The sequence below is a fragment of the Lepisosteus platostomus genome, chromosome 16 (genome assembly GCF_059453375.1).
Source record: "Lepisosteus platostomus isolate fLepPlt1 chromosome 16, fLepPlt1.hap1, whole genome shotgun sequence".
Taxonomy (NCBI): Eukaryota; Metazoa; Chordata; class Actinopteri; order Semionotiformes; family Lepisosteidae; genus Lepisosteus; species Lepisosteus platostomus.
The window spans coordinates 25,965,164-25,987,923 of NC_142626.1; the positions used below are offsets into that span (position 1 = coordinate 25,965,164).

A 22,760-nucleotide genomic window follows, 5' to 3' on the forward strand; every position below is an offset into this window, starting at 1 on the left:
AAAACGATAATAAAACTAAACAAACCCCATCCCTCCTAAAAATATACAACACTGCACACTTTTTACGCGGAGCTGTCATACAGAATGAGCCGTCTGCAGCGTCTGTTTTTATAAATTAGTTTTTAAAATTAAGCAACGTAAATCATTTCTTTTGACTTCTGTTCCTTTAATTATCATTAAGGACAGCTACTTTCTCACAAATTATATTTACTTTTTAAACCATTGTTAAACAAAGCAGGAGCTTATTGTACTCCCTAATGACATGATGTGGAAAGATTATAGATTTTACTCGCCTTTAGGTTTTTATAAATTTTAGCAAAGTTTCATCAAAACAAATACAAAACTATTCTCGACTATTTCTGAATGTTATGACTAATTTAGTTCAATATTAGAAATACATGTCATTGTTCAAATGTACGTTAAATCTGAGTATTGGAAATGAAGTAAAATACAAAATTACAAATTAGGGTAAAATACATTTAAAAAAATTTTGCTTTCACAATTAAAAACAGTCTTAACTGTTTATAACAATTAAATGTATTTTAACGACTGCGGGTTTCGGTACGGAATGGAGCAGGCATGGGACATGGGAATGGAGTTGAACAACACATTTATGTATTCACTCGAACCGGGAAAGGTAAACACACAGGGACAGAGCTTACAGTGCTGCACCTTCACTAACACACACATACACACCCGAAGGGAAGAGGCTCCGCCCCACTATATACTATATCCCGTAGTCCCGCTCCCAGGCGCTCTTCTCAGCCCGCCTTGCGTTCACATGCTAAAGCGCCCCGCACGGCACTACAGTATTAACTAAGGAACGGGGTAGCAGTGTTTAGCATGCTTTTTGTAAGTTTTTTTCATAAATACAACAGTAGCACCAGATGTCTCAGTGGCTTTCAAAATTAAATGATGCATAGAAACCTTTGAACTAGAAAGATAACTAAGCTATCCATCCATTTCAAATGGTGGCACAGTGGTTAGCATTGCTGTCCTGCAGTGCTGGGGCCCCAGGTTCAATTCCTGGGGTACAGTATGTGTGGGGTTTGCATGTTCACTCTGGGTTTAAGTGGGTTTTCTCCAGGTACTCTACGGGTACTGTACCTACATACTGGTCAGTTAATTGGCTTATGGGAATACTGGCCCTGGTGTGTGTGTTTGTCTGCCCTGTGATGTATTCTGGGTGTATTCTGCCTTGTGTCCATTGTTTGCTAGGATAGGCTCCAGCTCCCCTGTACTGGATAAAGACATGAGAAAATGGATGGAACTAAAGGAATTGTGTAACAAAACACAGTGATTAAACCCACTATGAGATGGCAGGATCTCACAGGATAAATTATTTTATAGTGCTGGTTTAACAAAACAGCTTTTCCACTTCTCTGGCACATCAGTATCCATACCTAGCCTGCAAATAAATTCCCTGTAAATATAAATATCTTCAGATGCTGACTCTGGATCAGCATCAGCTGTTTGCCCATTCCTTCATTTTATGTGCATCCAACACACAGCTGAATGCTAGCAATTTCACAAAATCTAAAATACAATCCTAATTTCAGAATCTATGTAAACATTCAACAGTTGATATTCAGTGAGTCTGTTAACTTTATCATCTTCTTCTGCAGTCTGTAACATCTCCTGTGCATTTGTCAAAAGTATGCCTAACCCTCTAAGGAAGTGTCCTGGTTATCAGTGTATTCCTCAACTTTCCCCAAATTACCTTTTTCCTACCTACCTGTACATCCCTAGTCTTAACATGCTCCATGAGAACTTACTTTTAACCTGTGTCTGTTCATCTACTACATGGTAGCAAACTATCTTTGTCTAATTTTACTGTACCTGCCATTTTTTGCAGCCTACAGATAACACTTTCAGTTATTCTAGATTAATCATTTTCTACTACTTTGAGAAAGTGAAAATCCCATTGTCATTTTCATCCCTGTCCTAACTCCTCTTCATTTTCATTTTAACTATACTGTTCCTACAGGACGTTTCAGGTCAACATTCCAGCTTCTCTGTTGTCCATTTCTTTCTTTCTCACTGTTTCAAGCTCCTCTTACTTTCTTAATTCTACCGCTAGTAGATTGTTTGTACATCCTCCCTTGCTTCTTTTTCAACCTTTCCATCCTTCTCCTTCAGTGTCTGGCATCTCTTATTCTAGCCAAACCTTGAATATCCATATACCTTGCATTCATTTCTAATATACCTGTATGCTGTTATTTTGCATACAGTATGTTGTCTTTTTTGCAAGAGCTCTTCAGACACGCTGTTACTAGCCTGAACATAACTCCCAATGCTTTGCGCCCTGCAATAAGTCAGCCTAACCTAAATCCTCAAAAACTGCTTGTATTAATTTGTTTAAATCACAAACATCATATTTAAATACCGGCCATGTATAGCATTAAAAAAAGCTGCATTCTGGAACATCACACCGATTTAGTTTCTTTTACTGGAACTAGAGAAACCAAAAGGGCTTCTTTTTCTAGAATTGATTACTGCACATCCTGCTCACTGGGGTAATTAAATCCACACTGAGCAATCTCCAATATGTTTAGAATTTGACTGCGAGAATCCTGATCAGGTCGCAAGCAAGCAATTGCATTACGCCTGTCTTCGAGTCCTTGCACTGGCTTCCTATCAGGTTTCGAGTCAACATCAAAATCCTCATCCTCATTCAGTACCTGTCTGGCTTATTACCTGTCTACTCCCCACCTTGCAACCTTTGTCCCTCTGACTCTGGTCTTCTAGCTGACCTCAAGAACATCTACATTCTGTGGGTGACAGGGCCTTCTCTAGCTGCACCCCAGGGCTCTGGATTTGTATCCCCAGTGATATTAGAGTCACCCACCCTGAGTGCATTTCAATCTAACCTCAAAACCTTTCTTTTTAGAAAGGCTGTTTTTTAGTGTCTGTATCTGCTTCATTTTCTAACTTCGGTAGCACTTCTAACTGCTTGTCTTTCTCATACAGTGGTGTGAAAAAGTGTTTGCCCCCTTCCTGATTTCTTATTTTTTTGCATGTTTGTAACACTGAAATGTTTCAGATCATCAAACAAATTGAAATATTAGACAAAGATAACACAAGTAAACACAAAATGCAGTTTTTAAATGAATGGTTTTTATTATTAAGGGGAAAAAAATCCAAACCTACATGGTCCTGTTTGAAAAAGTGATTGTCCCCCCTGTTAAAACATAAATCAACTGTGGTTTATCACATCTTTGGAAAGCTGAGTTCAATTTCTCTAGCCACACCCAGGCCTGATTACTGCCACACCTGTTCTCAATCAAGAAATCACTTAAATAGGACCTGCCTGACAAAGTGAAGTAGACCAAAAGATCCTCAAAAGCTAGACATCATGCTGCAATCCAAAGAAATTCAGGAACAAATGAGAAACAGAGTAATTGAGATTTATCAGTCTGGAAAAGGTTATAAAGCCATTTCTAAAGCTTTGGGACTCCAGCGAACCATAGTGAGAGCCATTATCCACAAATGGCGAAAACATGGAAGAGTGGTGAACCTTCCCAGGAGTGGCCGGCCGACCAAAATTACCCCAAGAGCCCAGCGACGACTCATCCAAGAGGTCACAAAAAAACCCACAACAACATCCAAAGAACTGCAGGCTTCACTTGCCTCAGTTAAGGTCAGTGTTCATGACTCCACCATAAGAAAGAGACTGGGCAAAAATGGCCTGCATGGCAGAGTTCCAAGCCTAAAACCACTGCTGAGCAAAAAGAACATAAAGGCTCGTCTCAGTTTTGCCAGAAAACATCTTGATGATCCCCAAGACTTTTGGGAAAATACTCTGTGGACTGACGAGACAAAAGTTGAACTTTTTGGAAGGTGTGTGTCCCATTACATCTGGTGTAAAAGTAACACAGCATTTCAGAAAAGGAACATCATACCAACAGTAAAATATGGTGGTGGTAGTGTGATGGTCTGGGCCTGTTTTGCTGCTTCAGGACCTGGAAGACTTGCTGTGGTAAATGCCCTGGTCCACATTCTTTTTTTCATTGACCGTCTTTGTAAAAGTAACACCACAGCATTTCGTTGATCCAATCACACATTTGTTTCCAATCAAGTACAGTTGTCACAATCTCCTCCTTGCAGAGTTTAGAGGCGTAGATAGAAGATTACAATAACGATGGCACAGCCACAATTGCAAAGATGTGCAATGGTGTTTATTATGAGGAACTGTGTTCCCAAAGTCCACACCCAAAAAAAAAACAAAGTGAAAATCACAAACTAACCAAAAAAAAACAACACAAAGCACGAAATAGATACATTAATTACTGTACAAAAAACCACTAGAGAAATTAATGACAATATAATTATATACACAAGAATAGTATACGCTGTACAATGTCTGTTGATACTGTTTGTGTAGGGCTGTTTCACCACTTCTCATGCGACCTTGCGGGTGGTACTGTGGTCTAGCTGCCCGACTAGATTTGTTCAAATCCAGCCAGCGCCGTGACATTTCTTTGAAAAAATAGAATAGCAATATTATGGACAATTAACTGACAATACATATAGAAAAGCACATATTAAATTTGGGAAATTTGGTTTCTGTCAAAGCGCAATGAAACCTATTACTTGATTCTTATGGACTCATTCTTACGCCTGGTCCTGCCAGGGATTGAAAAAAACATGCAGTCGCGTATCTAAAGAAATAACAGTATACTGTAACTACAGCATGTTCATGTACAAACACAAACCCATAAATAAAGCTGATACTGTTTAGACTTTTAATTATTTTAAACTGTATTACAGCAGCACAATGCACAATGAACATAAATCGCTACCTTGATCTTTTGCAGCTGTTTCACTGTTTTAAACGAATAAAAAATTAGATTGCTCATAAATCTAATCACTTATTCTACATAAACACAGCGTAATTGCTCTCTGAAAATGCTCTTTTTCTTGTTCGTTTTGGAGACCTTGATCGAAACTGATTTGAGATGTCAGAACGGATTTATTTTCTGTGTATTTCTGTGTGGGCATTTCCTACATTGCTTCGTTTGTCGAGATTTTAACTTTATATTTAGGCTCAGAATTTCAACTTTAAATCGTACACTAATTATTAGCAGTAAATACTGGTGTTTTGCTCCCTCTTACCACAAAAATATATATGTATTGTAGCTGGAATTAACTTTTTTTCGTACGTGTCTCTACCTACTGCGACTCGAACACGGCTTGGTTAAACATGGCGACAAGTCAGGCACCCAGAGGTGGGGGGGCGTCTTTCCGCCTCCATAACTAAAATGCCAAATAGGAGGGCGCAGCACAGTTTTCATCACTCTCTGCGGGAGTGCTGGCTGTGACAAATTAAACCGGTTTCACAGGTATTTTCAAAGTAGAAGGCGGCGAGTCTTCCAGCGATTGCTGTTCTTGTGATCACTGTTAGAATTACAGTTTAAATTCCTGAAAAGCCTAATATCTTCACAGATTGATTCATGGCTGTTTCAGGAGGAGCCACTGCCAAATTAAAAGTTTTTTTTTGCAATTGACTGAAGTGGGCCACAACATCGGTCAAATTAAGAACTTAGGTCATTCCATATCATATATACTGTATGAATTTAATGTTATACTTCTGATTATAGTTACACTTCCTTGCAGCGAAACAGGTTCACTTTCACTGCTACAATACCTGCTCCCTGACTCCCATGATGAGTCTCTTCTCTAACCTTAGTCTGGCCTTTAGCAGCCCTGCTGTTGTGTTCAGGGTGAGTTATGTCAATGAGAAGAGAATTGTACCCAGTGCACTTTCTGCTGGGCCAGACCCAACTCCTCTTCTTCAAGAGCAGGATAAACACAGTCTCAGGTGGAGGGTCTGTAGAGTGCTGGCTGTGACAAATTAAACCGGTTTCACAGGTATTTTCAAAGTAGAAGGCGGCGAGTCTTCCAGCGATTGCAGATCAGATCAGATTCCCTTCTCCCCACAGAAAGACAGACAAATGTTTTCACTGCTTATTAGTCGCTATTCACCGCGCGGCGAGCAGCTCCAATTTCAGGCGTAATCGATAAATACTGTATATTTAGCTGAAAAGCTGTACAACACAAGAATTTTGTTACCCTAGGAGGTTTCGTGAAAAAGCTGCAATTGCCAATTGCAATTGTTTTTATTTTTAATCACATTTTAGCAAAGTCATGTACCATAAAAGTATGGTAATTAAAAACCATTAAACTTTCGCTTGGGTTAAAAATAAAGTCGATGTTTTCTCTTTTGGCTAGACTTGACTATTTAGCCATGAGATATACAATAGATTGTCATTAAACAACCCTGTGTTTATTAATCTTCCTTGTTATGCACAGTGGGAATGATAATATAATGAGAATTAATTTAATCACAGAGTGCTCACAAGCTGATTCTCTCAGACACAGCTGTATGAGCTCCAGCAGTCAGGACAGGAGGCTCTACTGTACACAGAGAGGGGCGGGAGGGGAGAACAAGCTGCCCAGCCGTGTGGTTGAGCTGATACCCTGGATTCTCTCCAGACACAGCTGTATAAGCTCCAGCAACCAGGACAGGAGGTTCTACTGTACACAGAGAGGGGCGGGAGGGGGGAACAAGCTGTCCAGCCATGTTGAATGCTACAGAACCCTAAACAGACAATACACACTAGCCAAATATTTGACCAAGATATCCAGACACAGCTGGATGAGCTCCACCAGTCCGGACAGGCAAATAAGATACACTCTTCAGACATTCACAACAGCGACATATCATAAAACATTTGCACATATTGTTAAATTATTACTTGTTTTTCAGGAAGTTAAAAAACACTTGAATTACTTATCCAATCTCTCTAAATAAAATTATTTTTCAAGCAATGTAATTAACGTCAGGCAATGTGTTTTTTTTTTTTAATCTAACATTGACAGCCACATCTTAAATCTTGTCAGTCAGCTCTTTTTTCTCTATTTGAATTGTGGTGATTCAAATAACTTGGGATAACAAGTGGTCTCAAAGTCATCAAGCTCACAGAGCTTCAACAACAGATGACAACTTCCTTAGTCTTCCTAAAATTGTTAGACAGGGTGGGGGGCACTCGGGAATGTGAGTTATGCGAGTTAGATTATGAATGAATAAAAACATTTTATTAAAAACACGTTTGCGTTTGTTTGGGAGCTATATTATGTATTTTACATATATAAGATATAATGATGTGTTCCTGCTTACACATTGCACGACTTTAAAAGCTATAAAAACAGGTTTCGATTTGTGGCTTTTTCACACTATCTGGGGAGCCTTGTTTTGTCAAAGAACCAGAGATCATCTCGCTTTCAAGGGACAGCACAGACTTTCAAAAGTCCGCAAATGTATTAGCAAGGGTTAATTGCACTATGGACCGCACACAGAAATGTAAAAAAGTCTTCTTTAGGTGTGAGGGCAGGAGTGGATTGCAGCAAATAACAAGGAAACAAAGAACAGGGCAGGTGAGATGAGTATCCAAACAGTGAGTGATCAGAAAAAGGAAACAATTGTTATGCCTGGCTTTTCGATGCAATTTTTTTTAAACTTGCTAATGTTATGGAGGCAGAAAGACGCACCCCCCACCTCTGGGTGCCTGACTTGTTGCCATCTTTAACCATTCCATGTTCGAGTCGCAGTAGGTAGAGACACGTTTTCAACCATGTCATTTTGTAAAAAGGGGAGATATGTGGACAAGCCAAAGCCCAAACATCCACTGAAGGTTCACGTCTGGGGGGGTATATCTAGAAGAGGCCTGGGACCACTTCTTATTTTCAAAGGAATTATGGATCGTGAATTCTTCGAGGAAGTCTAGGTGAAACAGCATGCCACCCCATATATCATGGAGCACTTTGGATCAAGGCACTGTCTCTTTCAAGACAACGATCCAAAACACACAGCAGCAAGGGCGAGGCTTGTAGCAGAAGGAGTGAACTGGGTGAAAACTCCAGCCGAATCCCCAGATTTAAATCCGATAGAGATGGTTTGGCATTCTCTGAAAGACTATGTTCAGAAAACTGCTAAACCCAGCACAAAGCAAGAACTGATCAATGCAATCTACAAATTCTGGGAGGAAGAACTGACCGAACAAAATTGCAACAATTTTATTAACAGGCTGTTTCTTCCTACGATGATCAGTGGGGCGGGGGGCATTCGGGTATGTGAGTCTGATTAAGAATGAATAAAGCACTTTATTAAAAACGCGTTTGCGTTTGTCTGGGTGCTCACAAAGTAAAAAACAATTACTTTTTGACAATGAAAAACTGTGTGTGAGTGTCTCTCTCTCTCTGCTGGCATTTGTAATCGTTTTTATTTTTAAATACATTTTAGCAAAGTCATGTACCATAAAAGTATGATAATTAAAAACTTTTGCTGGACAGAGAGGTGAACATTATTTAACACAGAAGACAAAGGTAGCGATTTACATTGCATTTTGCATTGTGCTGCTGTAATACAGTTTAAAATAATTAAAAGTCTAAACAGTATCAGCTTTATTTATGGGTTGTAATTTTAAAAAAGTCAAAAACCGCACTCAAAATGCAATTTAGAGCTTTCTGGCAAGAGGAGACACCCAAACTAATAATGTAACATGCTACTGTTTGTGCATGAACATATTTATACTGTTATTTCTTTAGATATGCGATTGCATAGTTTTTTTTTAAATCCCTGGTGGGACCGGGCGTCCATAGGAATCAAGTAATAGGTTTCATTACGCTTTGACAGATCGTCTTTAAATCAAGCCTCCATTTCTCTATAAAAATCTAAAAGATTGCACAGCCTAAGGGGGGGGGGGGGGTCTTAAAAACGTCGTGTTTACAATTTACAACTATTCATTGTTATTAAAAAATGACTTAAATTCGAACATGTTGTGATATTTAGAAATAAAAAAAGTCAATTAATTGTCCATAATATTGCTATTTTTTTTAAAGAAATGTTTGTTAAAAGAAAAGTCGTGGCTCCTGCTGGAGAACACCCAACCTGTGGTTTATAAGTCAGGCACCTAGACCACAGTACCACCCACAAGGTCGCATGAGGAGTGGTGAAACAGCCCTACACACACAGTATCAACAGACATCGTACAGCGTGTACTATTGTGTTGTAGTACATTAATATAATTATATCGTGATTAATTTCTTTCGATACACGATTCCATATTATATTCCCTATTAATCAAATTCTTAAAGTATGCTTGTTGGCTCCAGTATCGAGCGTATTCACAGAAAAGCTTAAAACTACCACTTTTTATACACGTTATTTCACATGTTAGTTAAAGACTTCGATGCTTAAAATGTTTAGGGAGAAATGGAATACTGGTGTGTATTTTTTCTTTAAAGTACTGAGACCAGCCATATACTGTAATACTGTATGTTTATTTTCCAAAATTAATATTGTTTATGGCCATCACACGCGTTATGCTCCTATTCTTTTTATGCTCAGCTACTAAGATTTCCCTTCAGTGGTAAAATTCCATATAAATATTCAATACTTAAACGGGCACAGTAAAGACATTTAAATCTTTCTACAACCAACCAATACACCACGAGTGCCCCTGTCGGTCTGTTGAGTTTACAGCTTGTCCAAGGTCATTCATTATAAATGCTATAAGTAATATCTTCGGTAAAGACTTTGATTGCGACAGCTCAAACATGAGAGGTTGACCTTTATTAGCTCCACCTTGCGGAAATTCTGGATACTATTATTTTACCTGCGTTATCATGCGGTATTATGCGGTTCTATGCGAGAATATACGGTATTAATACGTATATTTTTTGCGTCAAGGGCAAGTCATGTGACTGATTTTTCTCTCTGTTTCATTAACTAAACTCAAAGATCACAAGTGCCACCATTTTAAATGGGATGTGTAGTTCTTAGTTCAGTTAGAATTTTAACTGTATGTACTGGCTTCGTATTTGGCCAGGGCTTTAAAGAGAGGGAGCACCAAAAATATTTGGAGCCATCTCCGCTTTAAAGATACCCTCCCCGTGGAAGAATTTTCACTTTAAATGTTTGCCCAGCCTACTAGAGGAATTCAAGAGAGATCCTGATCTTCACCAACCCCTCAAACACTCTACAGACCCTCCACCTGAGACTGTGTTTATCCTGCTCTTGTAGAAGAGGAGTTGGGTCTGGCCCGGCAGAAAGTGCACTGTGTACAATTCTCTTCTTCCTGACATAACTCACCTTGAACACAACAGCAGGGCTGCTGAAGGCCAGACTAAGGTTAGAGAAGAGACTCATCATGGGAGTCAGGGAGCAGGTATTGTAGCAGTGAAAGTGAACCTGTTTCTCTGCAAAGAAGTGTAACTATAACCAGACGTATATCATTAAATTCATACAGTATATATGATATGGGATGACCTAAGTTCTTAATTTGACCGATGTTGTGGCCCACTTCAGTAAATTGCAAAAAAAAAACTTTTAATTTGGCAGTGGCTCCTCCTGAAACAGCCATGAATCAATCTGTGAAGATATTAGGCTTTTCAGGAATTTAAACTGTAATTCTAACAGTGATCACAAGATGACTTCACAAGTTTTGTGTGCCCAGTTTTTCACTTTACCGTGCAGTTTATTACAACCAACAAATAAATGATTTAAATATTAATTTAAGGTATTCACTGAGTCTCTTAAACCAAAAGAAACAAAATCATTGGTACGCTTGTCTAAAGGAAAATAGATTGAGTCCTCACTACAATAAATCAAGCGAGAATAATGTGTATCCTGTGTGCACTGTTCTCAGCTGTAAATCATCAGGTTTACTCGCAGCCTCTGATGATTGAGAAACTTGCTGCCTCTTCACTGCGCTCCGCAGATCCCAAATGTTTTGAGAATGAAAGTGGATGCCTTGCATGATGTTCAACCTTTCCGGACGTTTTATCAATCCCAATCCAGTCCTTCTGTTTCTCTCTTTTCCCGATAATCTCTCCTCTTTTCCTCCACTTGTTCATTACATTTAAACTCACCCCTCTGAGCTCACTAGCCACTCCGTATACTCCGGATCTCTCCACAGTGCTGGCGAGATACTCACTCTCTTTTTTTTCTCTTGGGTCACATAGCCTTGGAGCCCCTCCAATTCAATGAGCACAATACATGTTTATTTATCCTGGTTGAACTACAATGTAACTTGCATTTCACCTGAACATGTTTACATTAACATTATATTCACATACTGTACTGTACTAAAACAACAAAAAATCCATATTAAAACTGTTTACATAAATTCACACAGGATTACAGAAGGGACAGACAGACTCTGCTGGATCTAAAATAGACACAAACTACTTGACAACAATGGTAGCGCACAAGACTCCCCACTGTGAGTTGTCAGCTTTGGACAATGCGGGGTGTTTGGAGTGTGGGGTCCACCGGCTAACTGATATCTCCGAAGAAGACAAAGTGCCTGTGTTGAATTAATACGTGGGTGAAATATTGGTTTAAATATTTTAGGAATGATTGATAAAGGTCTGTCGAGATAAGAACAAAAATTCAAGTTAGAGAGAGGAAAGTTGTGAGCCTCTGCCTATTAAGCTTTCGACACGGTTCTATGACGAACAATTTAATCAGCCACTTGAACTTTTAATGCAGGGCTCTCAATTAGATACGTCAGTGGTTCAGATGAAAAAAAAAATTACGCTCCGCTGTCCGGGCTGAAAGTAAGAGGGCTGTAATTGATGGTATATTGGCCCCTTAGTGGTGACCAGCGGTAGGGCATTAATTGTTCTCCGCTGTGTCACAGAGAGAAATCTGTACAGGCTTTCCCAGGAAGGCAGTATCCCCACACGTTTCCAGGGAGTGTCAGGGAGAGACAACAGCTGAGAAAGGTGCAGAGCCTGTACAGAGCTTTCCCCTCAGCTGTGGCCAGAGATCATTCCTCTAAAGTATGAGACTATTTCAGTTCCCAGCAGGCCAGGGAAAACAGGGAGCATATCAGGAAGATGACCCTATATTAACAGCATTCCCCGAGATGTAGTGCACACAGAATCTGACATGAATATCTGCCTGTACACTGCAGGGAATACAGTCCCAAAGTAGCTCACATCCAGTCCACACAGCGCCAGCAGCCTGGGTCCATGTCTAGCAGGTGTTGTAACTGGGGGACAATGGCTCAGACCAGTCTGCTAGTGAAGAATAAGAAGTGGCCCAGTTCTGTTTCCATTCTAGTATTGTGGCTGATGGGTTGTTTAAGAGGGGAGACACAGGGGGACACAGTGGTTAACATGGCTGTATCGCAGTGCCAGGGCCCTGGTTCAGTTCCGGACCTGGGGAGATATTTGTGTGAAGTTTGTATGTTCTCTCTGTGTTCTCATTTGTTTCCTCTGTCAAACCCCTGATGGACTGACAACCAGTACAGGCCCCTGTGTTGGGCCATTGCTTGCTAGGACAGGCTCTGGCTCACTCATGACCCTGAATTAGAAACAGTGGAGTCCAGGACAGACTGGGTGTCTCCTGCTCTCTACACACACAGACAGCACCACTCCTCTAGCAGACTGAGGAGGAAAGGAGGCAGTGGGGACAGGTCAACCCCACAGGTGATAAGTAGAAAGAGGACCAGGGTGAGTTTGAGGTCTCCTGCGCTCAATTCTGCAGGACACAAGGCCGGGCCATGAGCAGTTGATGACAACAGCTGAGAGTCCTCTAGGGTTTCTCACAGTGCCTGACATCCCAGCCATGACCATGATGTCATCAGTGTACTCAGAATCCCGGATAGTAGGATTAGGACAGCCCGGGATGTAAAGCTCCTTGCTGACCCAGCGCAGGCTTCTATTATAGACTGTATACTTCTACGACATAATCACTTTTTGAATTCTAGAGGCTTTATAAAATATTTTAGAGGACAGCATTCCAGGTGGAAAATGACTATTTGGCTGGTAGTCTTATCATGGTAAACTAAACTGTATCCTTAAACACAAATAATGAAAACTGAAATGAATACATTCTGGGTCCATATAAGGCATTTGACAGGGTACTACAGCCTTTTGTATTTGAAACTTGTAGGATTTTCATAATGGTTTTATTGTTTGGCTACATGCAATGTAAAAGCAACCAAATGCACAGGAACAGGTTGATGGTATTCTGTCAGACACCTTTAATTCATACAGGGAACAAAACAAGGAGATTCTTGTACCACTGATTTATTCTCTCAGAGCGTACGTCTACAGAACGATACAGAGGGAGGTGATATAGCAGTAGAACACACAATCAGGCTCTTTATAAAGATGGTGTTAGTATATACAGCAGAAATTCAACATCTTTTCCTGTTCTCACAGATGTCATCACAGACTACAGCAACTTTTCAGAATAGGGATTAATTCTGAAGCAATGTTATTGGGGAATCTGTATCCCTGGAGGTCAAAATTAAATTTAATTTACAGTAGGATTGGGATAAGATAAAATGTTGAGCAACTGCAATACCCAGAAACCTAGAAAACACATTAAAATTTAATTAAGAGGTTGTAGAAAAGCAGCTCAAGCAAGACTTCAATAGATGGAAACTGCTGCCTGTCTCATTCTTGAGAAGGATGAAGACAGCAAGAATGAAGGTACTTCCAGGATTTCTGTCTTGTTCCAGACCTTCCTTATGCCTCTCAATGACCAGAACTAAAACGTCTATTTTATGTGGTTTAAAGTCAGGGTCCCATGCTATTGTGACCGTCGCAGTTCCACAAAGGTTAGTGTCCCCCGCCGCTCTACCCCACCGGTTCATCCCGCAACACCTGGGGCACGAACACGGGTCTCCAGCATAACACAACAGTGAACCATCCACATGAGCTAAAGGAGACCTCTCTCAGCCCAGGCGGCTGAGGTCCCTGCAACGCACAGGGAGGGCGATGACGTCACCGTGTCCAAACTAGCTCTGCTACACTATTTCTATAAACCCCTCAAAATGACTATTTCTTTCTTGATTTTTTTCACAATACAAATTCTTGAGATTACTGTATTTAAATTGCAGAATTTATTTTCATAAAGTTTTGCTTTGTTCTGCTGGAAGCAAGCAGGGCTGGCAGGAGAAAGTGAAACAAGAGACGTGATCGAAAAGCCAAGGGTTGAGCTGAGAGGAACTGATTTAAGCACCAGGGAGAGTCTGAAGGAGAGTCGTTTAACATGCAGGGTTCAAAGCATAGGAATCAGTCCAAGATGTGGTCAAACAGGCAAGGTTAAAGCACAGAGAGAGAGGAGAAAACACTGGGGAAATTCAAAGGTGAGAAGAAGTAAATGAGACTCTAAAATGAGAGATTAACAAATTGGTCAATTTTGCATACCAAACTTGTTTCCACAGTTACTGTACATCCTTTCAGATGTATATAAAATACCAGAAAATACAGGAGGAATACAAGAGTAAGACACAGGTGAGAAAATGAGGTTGGCACTTTCAAAGAAATTGAAGAATCTAAAACCATTCAAATCTGCATGAATCCACCAATTCACATTCATGGAGAGAATATGAGTAAAATATTAATATTCAATATTGGAAGAAACACCAATCACAAGCCAAATATGATAAATCTGGAAGCACATACTGTTGGTAGAATTGTGAAGAAAATCTGGCATATGGTAAACATTTTTTGGTATGAAAAATAAATTGGGGAAAGATTCTGGAAGAAAAAAATCCTCATTAGTAGTCATTTTCCTTCTGGGACAAACACCAGATGAACGGCCTTCAGAGGCAGAAAGATACAGATGCAGCCATTCAAAATGCGCGGTACGGTAATCTACCCACAAGCCACCGCGGGGCACCGTGGTAAGTGATTGGCTGGCCAAAATGACTGACAGGGGCACTCGTGGTGCATTGGTTGGTAGTGAAAAGATGTAATCATTTAATGTCTTTACTGTGCACATTTTAATCCGCTTAGTTTTGAATATTTATATGGAATTTTACCACTAAAGGGAAATTTTAGTAGCTGAGCATAAAAAGAAGAGGAGCATAACACATCTGAAGGTCATAAACGATATTAATTTAGGAACATTACTGTATGTACGTAAACTGTACTGTGTATGGCGGGTCTTGGTAGTTTAAAGAAAAAATACACACCAGTCTTCCATTTCTCCCTAAACATTTTAAGCATGAAAGTTTTATGAAACGGTACCCAAATATGCGATTGCTGTATAGAATGAATTTTAATTTTAAAAAATTATTTAACACGAAAATTAAGCTGTTTACATCTTCCGCCTGAGAACAGTCACCCGTTGCTACCCAACGCAGAAACACAACCACTAACTAGCAAAGAAGAAGACATTAGCAATCCAATATGATAAAGAAATAAATGATTATTTTGTTTATTTCTTTTGCACATTTATTTGAACATTTCCATCGATTGTACAAGCACTTGGAAACTGTCCAATCCCAAGTTCATCAGGCATTATCCTTTACGCTGCGGGTATTCTCCCGGTCTGGTGCCGGTCTGTGTCTTCTAGGATATAATGCCAGCGAACTCCTGTTTTTATGTCCACTATAACAGACAATCTCCTTTGCTTTTAACCGACCGTCTAACCCCTCTGATTGGAGAAAAAAAGACGTGCTGGTTTGCTATACATACTGTACCAGGAAGATGATTCCTGTCTATTCGAAACGTGTATTTTAAAACTATAAGAAGTAAAAACCTTACAGCATACACAGATTTCTAAACTGATCAGGATCGTTATCTTTGTCTTATCCATAATAATGTTCACAGCTCTGTGCAGCAAATTAATAATAAACTTTATTTTATATAGCGTTTTAAATGAATAAGTAATTAGATTGCTCATAAACCTAATCACTTTTTCTACATAAACACAGCGTAATTGCTCTCTGAAAATGCTTTTTCTTTTTATATAGGCTCAGATTTCAACTACAGATCGTATTATTATAAACTTTCTTGGAAAAATGTCTTTTATGTAAACCATGTTTGCTATTAATTCATTTAGGGCTACAATATGTTCATTGTCTTCCAATCGAGTCGAGTTGACATTAGAAGCTTGCCACAATTAAAAGAAGCAATTAAACACAGCGTAATTGCTCTCTGAAAATGCTTTTTCTTTTATTTAGGCTCAGATTTCAACTATAGATCGTATTATTATCAACTTTCTTGGAAAAATGTCTTTTATGTAAACCATGTTTGCTATTAATTCATTTAGGGCTAGAATATGTTCATTGTCTTCCAATCAAGTCGAGTTGACATTAGAAGCTTGCCACGCCCAGACTGTTAGACCAACGCATTAGCATCTTAAAGCGATTCCATTGAGGAGCCTAGCTTTCTTAACTAGTAAGTACTGTACTTCCTTGGTTTTGGAGGGGGGAGGTGTCTTTCGCTGGAAATCTCGCCCCCTTCTACTTCGAAAATACCTGTGAAACAGGTTTAATTCGTCACAGCCAGCACTCCCGCAGAGAGGGGGGTTGTACTCGTTATTGTCTTAGCCGGAACACATCACTATATCTCATTTTGTATTTCTATAAAAAAAATTGTTTGCCCAGGCTAACACTATTGTTGTTATTGTTTTTATCCTGTAAAGCGCTTTGAGGAGCACAGCTTTCTCACCACTTAGATTACATTTTGATACCATCCTTACACAAAGCAGAAACTTCTTGTATTTTCCGATGACATACAAGTGGAAAGATTACAGATTTTAATCGTCTTTTTTCTGAACCAGGAAACAATAATAAAAAACTTTATTTAACATATCACCTTTAAAAGTGGCATCTCAATGCAATACAGTAGATGTAAACCACAGATTACAAAGTAAATACCCAGACAAACGCAAACGCGTTTTTAATAAAATGCTTTTATTCATTCAGCAGAGAGAGCGTAAAACCTGGGCGTAACAGCTGTTCCTTTTTCTGATCACTCGCTCTCTGGATAAACGTCTCACCTGTCCTGTTCTTTGTTTTCCTAATTTGCTGATTATGCCTCCCGCGATCCACTCCTGCCCTCACACCTAAAGAAGACTATTTTAAATTTCTTTGCGTGGTCCATTGTGCAATTAACCCTTGTATGCGCTGTCCTTAAGGTGATATCACATAAAGGTGATATGTAAAATAATGTTTTTTATTATTGTTATAGAGAAACATGATCAGATTTTCCCTGGTTCAGAAAAAAAGATCTAAAGTATACTAGTTTGTCACTAGTATACTTTTAATACAGTCTTTGCTGTGCTCTAGAGGATCCTTGTGATATTTCGAGCTCTGGTTGAATGATAAGTGTCGCAGTTTAAATCATTTTTGTAGTTGGAAATTATGAAACGCTCTGTTAAAAGCAAGGGAGTTTTTGTGTCCGTTACTGTAAAAGAAAATGCCTGGCAGATTAGGGCTTGGACAGATTCCAAGTGCATTTTTGCAATTTATGTTGCATTGTGCATTGTGCTGCTGTAATACAGTTTAAAATAATTCAAAGTCTAAACAGTATCAGCTTTATTTATGGGTTGCAATTTAAAAAAAGCCAAAAACCGCACTCAAAATGCAATTTAGAGCTTTCTGGCAAGAGGAGACACCCAAATTAATAATGTTACATGCCACTGTTTGTGCATGAACAAGGTTATACTGCTACTTCCTTAGATACGCGATTAAAACAATTTTTGAATCCCCAGCGGAACACATTCCATAAGAATCAGCGCTTTTATATATCGCCTTTTATATAGCCACCTATATCGGTGGCTTCTAAAAACGCCTTACAGGATAAAAACAGCAACAATATTGTATTTCATTGCACTTTGAAAACCAAGTAATAACTTAACTATATGTGCAAACGTTTTATGATATGTCACTGTTGTGAATGTCTGTGGAGTGTATCTTATTTGCCTGTCTGTCCTGGCTCTCTCGTTCGCCCTCCCCCCCCCTCTCTCAATTCAATTCAATTCAAGGTGCTTTATTAGCATGACAGATGGGTAAAATCAGTGTTGGGTATTTACTTTGCTTTGAGATTCCACTTTTAAAGGTGATATATAAAATCAAGGCTTTAACTTGCTTTAACTCCGCAAGTCTGAGTTCTCGTGTCCGTCCTATCCGAACTCGAAAGTATTACAATATATATCTTTATAGCTGGTGGTGTACAGCTTTTTAGTATAGATTACACTTTTCTAAAATATATTTAAAAAATAAAAACGATTACAATCTAATCTTTCCACGTTTGATCCCAAGATCACAAGAAAAATAAATCTAAACGGGGAGAAAGCTATGCTGAAAGTTTATTAAGATACTTAGAAGACAAAGATATCAATTTATGTTGCATTTGTCTGATTGTGAATCAAAAAACACATATATTTAAACCCGTGTTTGCGATTTAAATCAAAATGCGATTTAAATCAATATAAATGTTTATATTGTAACGCCTAGGTGACTATTCATTGTTATTAAAATGACTTAAATTCAATCATGTTGTGATTTTTAGAAATATAAATTTGTTTGGTGCGAGTGAGGTTTTATTTAATCTCTGACTCAGGGAAACGTTTCATTTTTTCAAAGAAATGTTTGTTAAAGGGAATTCATGGCTCCAGTGGGATTCAATCACAGACTGTGTGACATGGGAGTCAGGAACCTAACCCACAGCGCCACTGGCAAGGTCACATGCAGAGTGCTGAAAAAGCACAACAGAAACATTATCAACAGACAATGTACAGCGTGTACTATTCTTGTGTTGCGGTACATGAATATAATTATATCGTTATTAATTTATTTAGATACGCGATTCCATATTATATTCCCTTTTAATCAAATTCTAAAAGTATGCTTGTTGACTCCGGTATCACGTTAGTTAAAGACTTCGATGCTTAAAATGTTTAGGGAGAAATGGAATACTGGTGTGTATGTTTTCTTTAAAGTACTGAGACCAGCCATATACTGTATGTTTAAGTTCCAAAATTAATATCGTTTATGGCCTTCACACACGTTATGCTCCTATTCTTTTTATGCTCAGGTACTAAGATTTCCCTTCAGTGGTAAAATTCCATATAAATATTCAATACTTAAACAGGCACAGTTAAGACATTAAATATACATGTACATACTATATACAGTACAGTTTGCATACGTTAACATGTTTATGTTCCTAAATCAATCTCTTTTATGAGCATGTGAGAGGCATGGTGAATCGATTCTCAAAAATTACTGTACTTTGCATGATTGGATACAAGTGCGTGATTGTGAAATGCTGTGGTGTTACTTTTACAAAGACGGTCAATGAAAAAAAGAATGTTGACCAGGGCAATACTTTGAGTTTACAGCTTGTCCAAGGTCATTCATTATTAATCCTATTAGTAATATCTTCGTTAAAGACTTTGATGGCGACAGCTCAAACATGAGAGGTTGAGCTTTATTAGCTCCACCTTGCGGAAATTCCAGATACTATTATTTTGCTTGTGGTATTACAGGAGAATTTACGGTAACTCGCGGTAGACTGCGTAAAGCACACCACAAAATAATGCGGTATCGCCCACGCATTTTGAATGGCTGCATCTGTACTTGTTTAGAACTGTCAGAACTGCAGCCATGAAATAAATATCTAGAAACTAGTTAAAGCTGAACAGACCCCGTGTTCAAATTAAGATGGACTCTATGAATGAAATCTCATGAAGAATATTATCTACAGAATTATAAATGAACCACAACATATACATGTGTAAAAAAGGATTGGTAAAATGGGAAAGATTGCATGTCGAGTCTCTCAGTAATGAGATATTAACAAAGAAGCCAAAAACAAGAACTTGTATAAGATTGCGTAGCAGTTTTTTGTATTTCTAGGTGCCCCCCTTCTTTTTTGTTCTGTTCTTCCTAGGTGTTTCTTTTCTAATGCATGTGAAAATGGCAATATTCTGTGTCTCAGCATACCTAAATAAAACAATAAAAAACAAAGAAATCACCAGTGTTCACTTACCCCAGTGTTGTTAATTTACAGTTGGGATTCCTCAGAGCTGCAGACAGCAGTTTCACTCCTGAATCCCCCAGGTTATTGCCACTCAGATTCAGCTCTGTCAGACTGGAGTGTTGAGAATGAAGAACAGAGGCCAGATCTTCACAACATCTCTCTGTTAGTTTACAGCTCCACATCCTGCAGACAAAAAGACAGGAGAACAGCTGAACATCTGCACAGCTCATCCACATCTTTCTTCACTCCAACACCCAGCTTGACATTAATAATACAACATCATGTCATTATCATCTCAGAGTGTCCATGGATGAAGATGATGAAGACAACAGCTGCTTTAAAATTTGGGTTCCAGAAGGAAAAAGAAAGATGAGAAGAAATTGTCAGGAAGGGAAACAGGGAGACACATTGAGCTACAATGAAAAGGGAAAAAGAAAGAAAGACTTTGACTTTAAACCATAATAAAAATTGCTTCACATGTACAGTATTATTATATTTTTTATGATGTCATCTTCTTCTAGTTATTTTTAGTTAGTTATAATGTTGTTGTTTTTCTTCAAATGCTTTATTAATCCCAATGTAAATTACCAACACTGGAGTAAGTGAACTGGAGATTTTATTATTGTTGTTTGTAAATATGTTGAGAAAAACAACATTCCCATTTGAAGAAAAAAAAACAACAACCAGGGTTTTAAGCATAACAACACATAAAATAAAAATAATAAACAATAATAATGTGAAGCCTAAACTGCATAAAAACTCACAACCCCTATATACTATACAAATCCAACTTAAAAGAAAACGATAATAAAACTAAACAAACCCCATCCCTCCTAGAAATATACAACACTGCACACTTTTTACGCGGAGCTGTCATACAGAATGAGCCGTCTCCAGCGTCTGTTTTTATAATTTACTTTTTAAAATTAAGCAACGTAAATCATTTCTTTTGACTTCTGTTCCTTTAATTATCATTAAGGACAGCTACTTTCTCACAAATTATATTTACTTTTTAAACCATTGTTAAACAAAGCAGGAGCTTATTGTACTCCCTAATGACATGATGTGGAAAGATTATAGATTTTACTCGCCTTTAGGTTTTTATAAATTTTAGCAAAGTTTCATCAAAACAAATACAAAACTATTCTCGACTATTTCTGAATGTTATGACTAATTTAGTTCAATATTAGAAATACATGTCATTGTTCAAATGTACGTTAAATCTGAGTATTGGAAATGAAGTAAAATACAAAATTAGTAAAGACAAATTAGGGTAAAATACATTTAAAAAAATTTTGCTTTCACAATTAATAACAGTCTTAACTGTTTATAACAATTAAATGTATTTTAACGACTGCGGGTTTCGGTACGGAATGGAGCAGGCATGGGACATGGGAATGGGGTTGAACAACACATTTATGTATTCACTTGAACCGGGAAAGGTAAACACACAGGGACAGGGGTTACAGTGCTGCACCTTCACTAACACACACATACACACCCGAAAGGAAGAGGCTCCGCCCCACTATATACTATATCCCGTAGTCCCGCTCCCAGGCGCTCTTCTCAGCCCGCCTTGTGTTCACATGCTAAAGCGCCCCGCATGGCACTACAGTATTAACTAAGGAACGGGTAGCAGTGTTTAGCATGCTTTTTGTAAGTTTTTTTCATAAATACAACAGTAGCACCAGATGTCTCAGTGGCTTTCAAAATTAAATGATGCATGGAAACCCTTGAACTAGAAAGATAACTAAGCTATCCATCCATTTCAAATGGTGGCACAGTGGTTAGCATTGCTGTCCTGCAGTGCTGGGGCCCCAGGTTCAATTCCTGGGGTACAGTATGTGTGGGGTTTGCATGTTCACTCTGGGTTTAAGTGGGTTTTCTCCAGGTACTCTACGGGTACTGTACCTACATACTGGTCAGTTAATTGGCTTATGGGAATACTGGCCCTGGTGTGTGTGTTTGTCTGCCCTGTGATGTATTCTGGGTGTATTCTGCCTTGTGTCCATTGTTTGCTAGGATAGGCTCCAGCTCCCCTGTACTGGATAAAGACATGAGAAAATGGATGGAACTAAAGGAATTGTGTAACAAAACACAGTGATTAAACCCACTATGAGATGGCAGGATCTCACAGGATAAATTATTTTATAGTGCTGGTTTAACAAAACAGCTTTTCCACTTCTCTGGCACATCAGTATCCATACCTAGCCTGCTAATAAATTCCCTGTAAATATAAATATCTTCAGATGCTGACTCTGGATCAGCATCAGCTGTTTGCCCATTCCTTCATTTTATGTGCATCCAACACACAGCTGAATGCTAGCAATTTCACAAAATCTAAAATACAATCCTAATTTCAGAATCTATGTAAACATTCAACAGTTGATATTCAGTGAGTCTGTTAACTTTATCATCTTCTTCTGCAGTCTGTAACATCTCCTGTGCATTTGTCAAAAGTATGCCTAACCCTCTAAGGAAGTGTCCTGGTTATCAGTGTATTCCTCAACTTTCCCCAAATTACCTTTTTCCTACCTACCTGTACATCCCTAGTCTTAACATGCTCCATGAGAACTTACTTTTAACCTTTGTCTGTTCATCTACTACATGGTAGCAAACTATCTTTGTCTAATTTTACTGTACCTGCCATTTTTTGCAGCCTGCAGATAACACTTTCAGTTATTCTAGATTAATCATTTTCTACTACTTTGAGAAAGTGAAAATCCCATTGTCATTTTCATCCCTGTCCTAACTCCTCTTCATTCTTCATTTTAACTATACTGTTCCTACAGGAAGTTTCAGGTCAACATTCCAGCTTCCCTGTTGTCCATTTCTTTCTTTCTCACTGTTTCAAGCTCCTCTTACTTTCTTAATTCTACCGCTAGTAGATTGTTTGTACATCCTCCCTTGCTTCTTTTTCAACCTTTCCATCCTTCTCCTTCAGTGTCTGGCATCTCTTA

General features: G+C 38.6%; 1 protein-coding gene across 12 annotated transcripts in view; it reads right to left on the reverse strand.

Moving 5' to 3' along the window:
• The window catches only part of LOC148647106 (NACHT, LRR and PYD domains-containing protein 3-like), a 140,909-nt gene that overhangs the window by 17,842 nt on the left and 100,307 nt on the right, over window positions 1-22,760 (reverse strand). For 7 of the 12 annotated variants that reach the window (XM_088609332.1, XM_088609331.1, XM_088609326.1 and 4 more), the window contains one exon: window positions 19,810-19,983. The exons of 4 other annotated variants lie outside the window; for them this stretch is intronic. In XM_088609332.1, coding sequence (XP_088465458.1) covers window positions 19,810-19,983 — 174 coding nt within the window. Of the gene's footprint in view, window positions 1-19,805; window positions 19,984-22,760 lie in introns of those variants that run through there. One more of the 12 variants, XM_088609336.1, reaches the window with a different exon arrangement.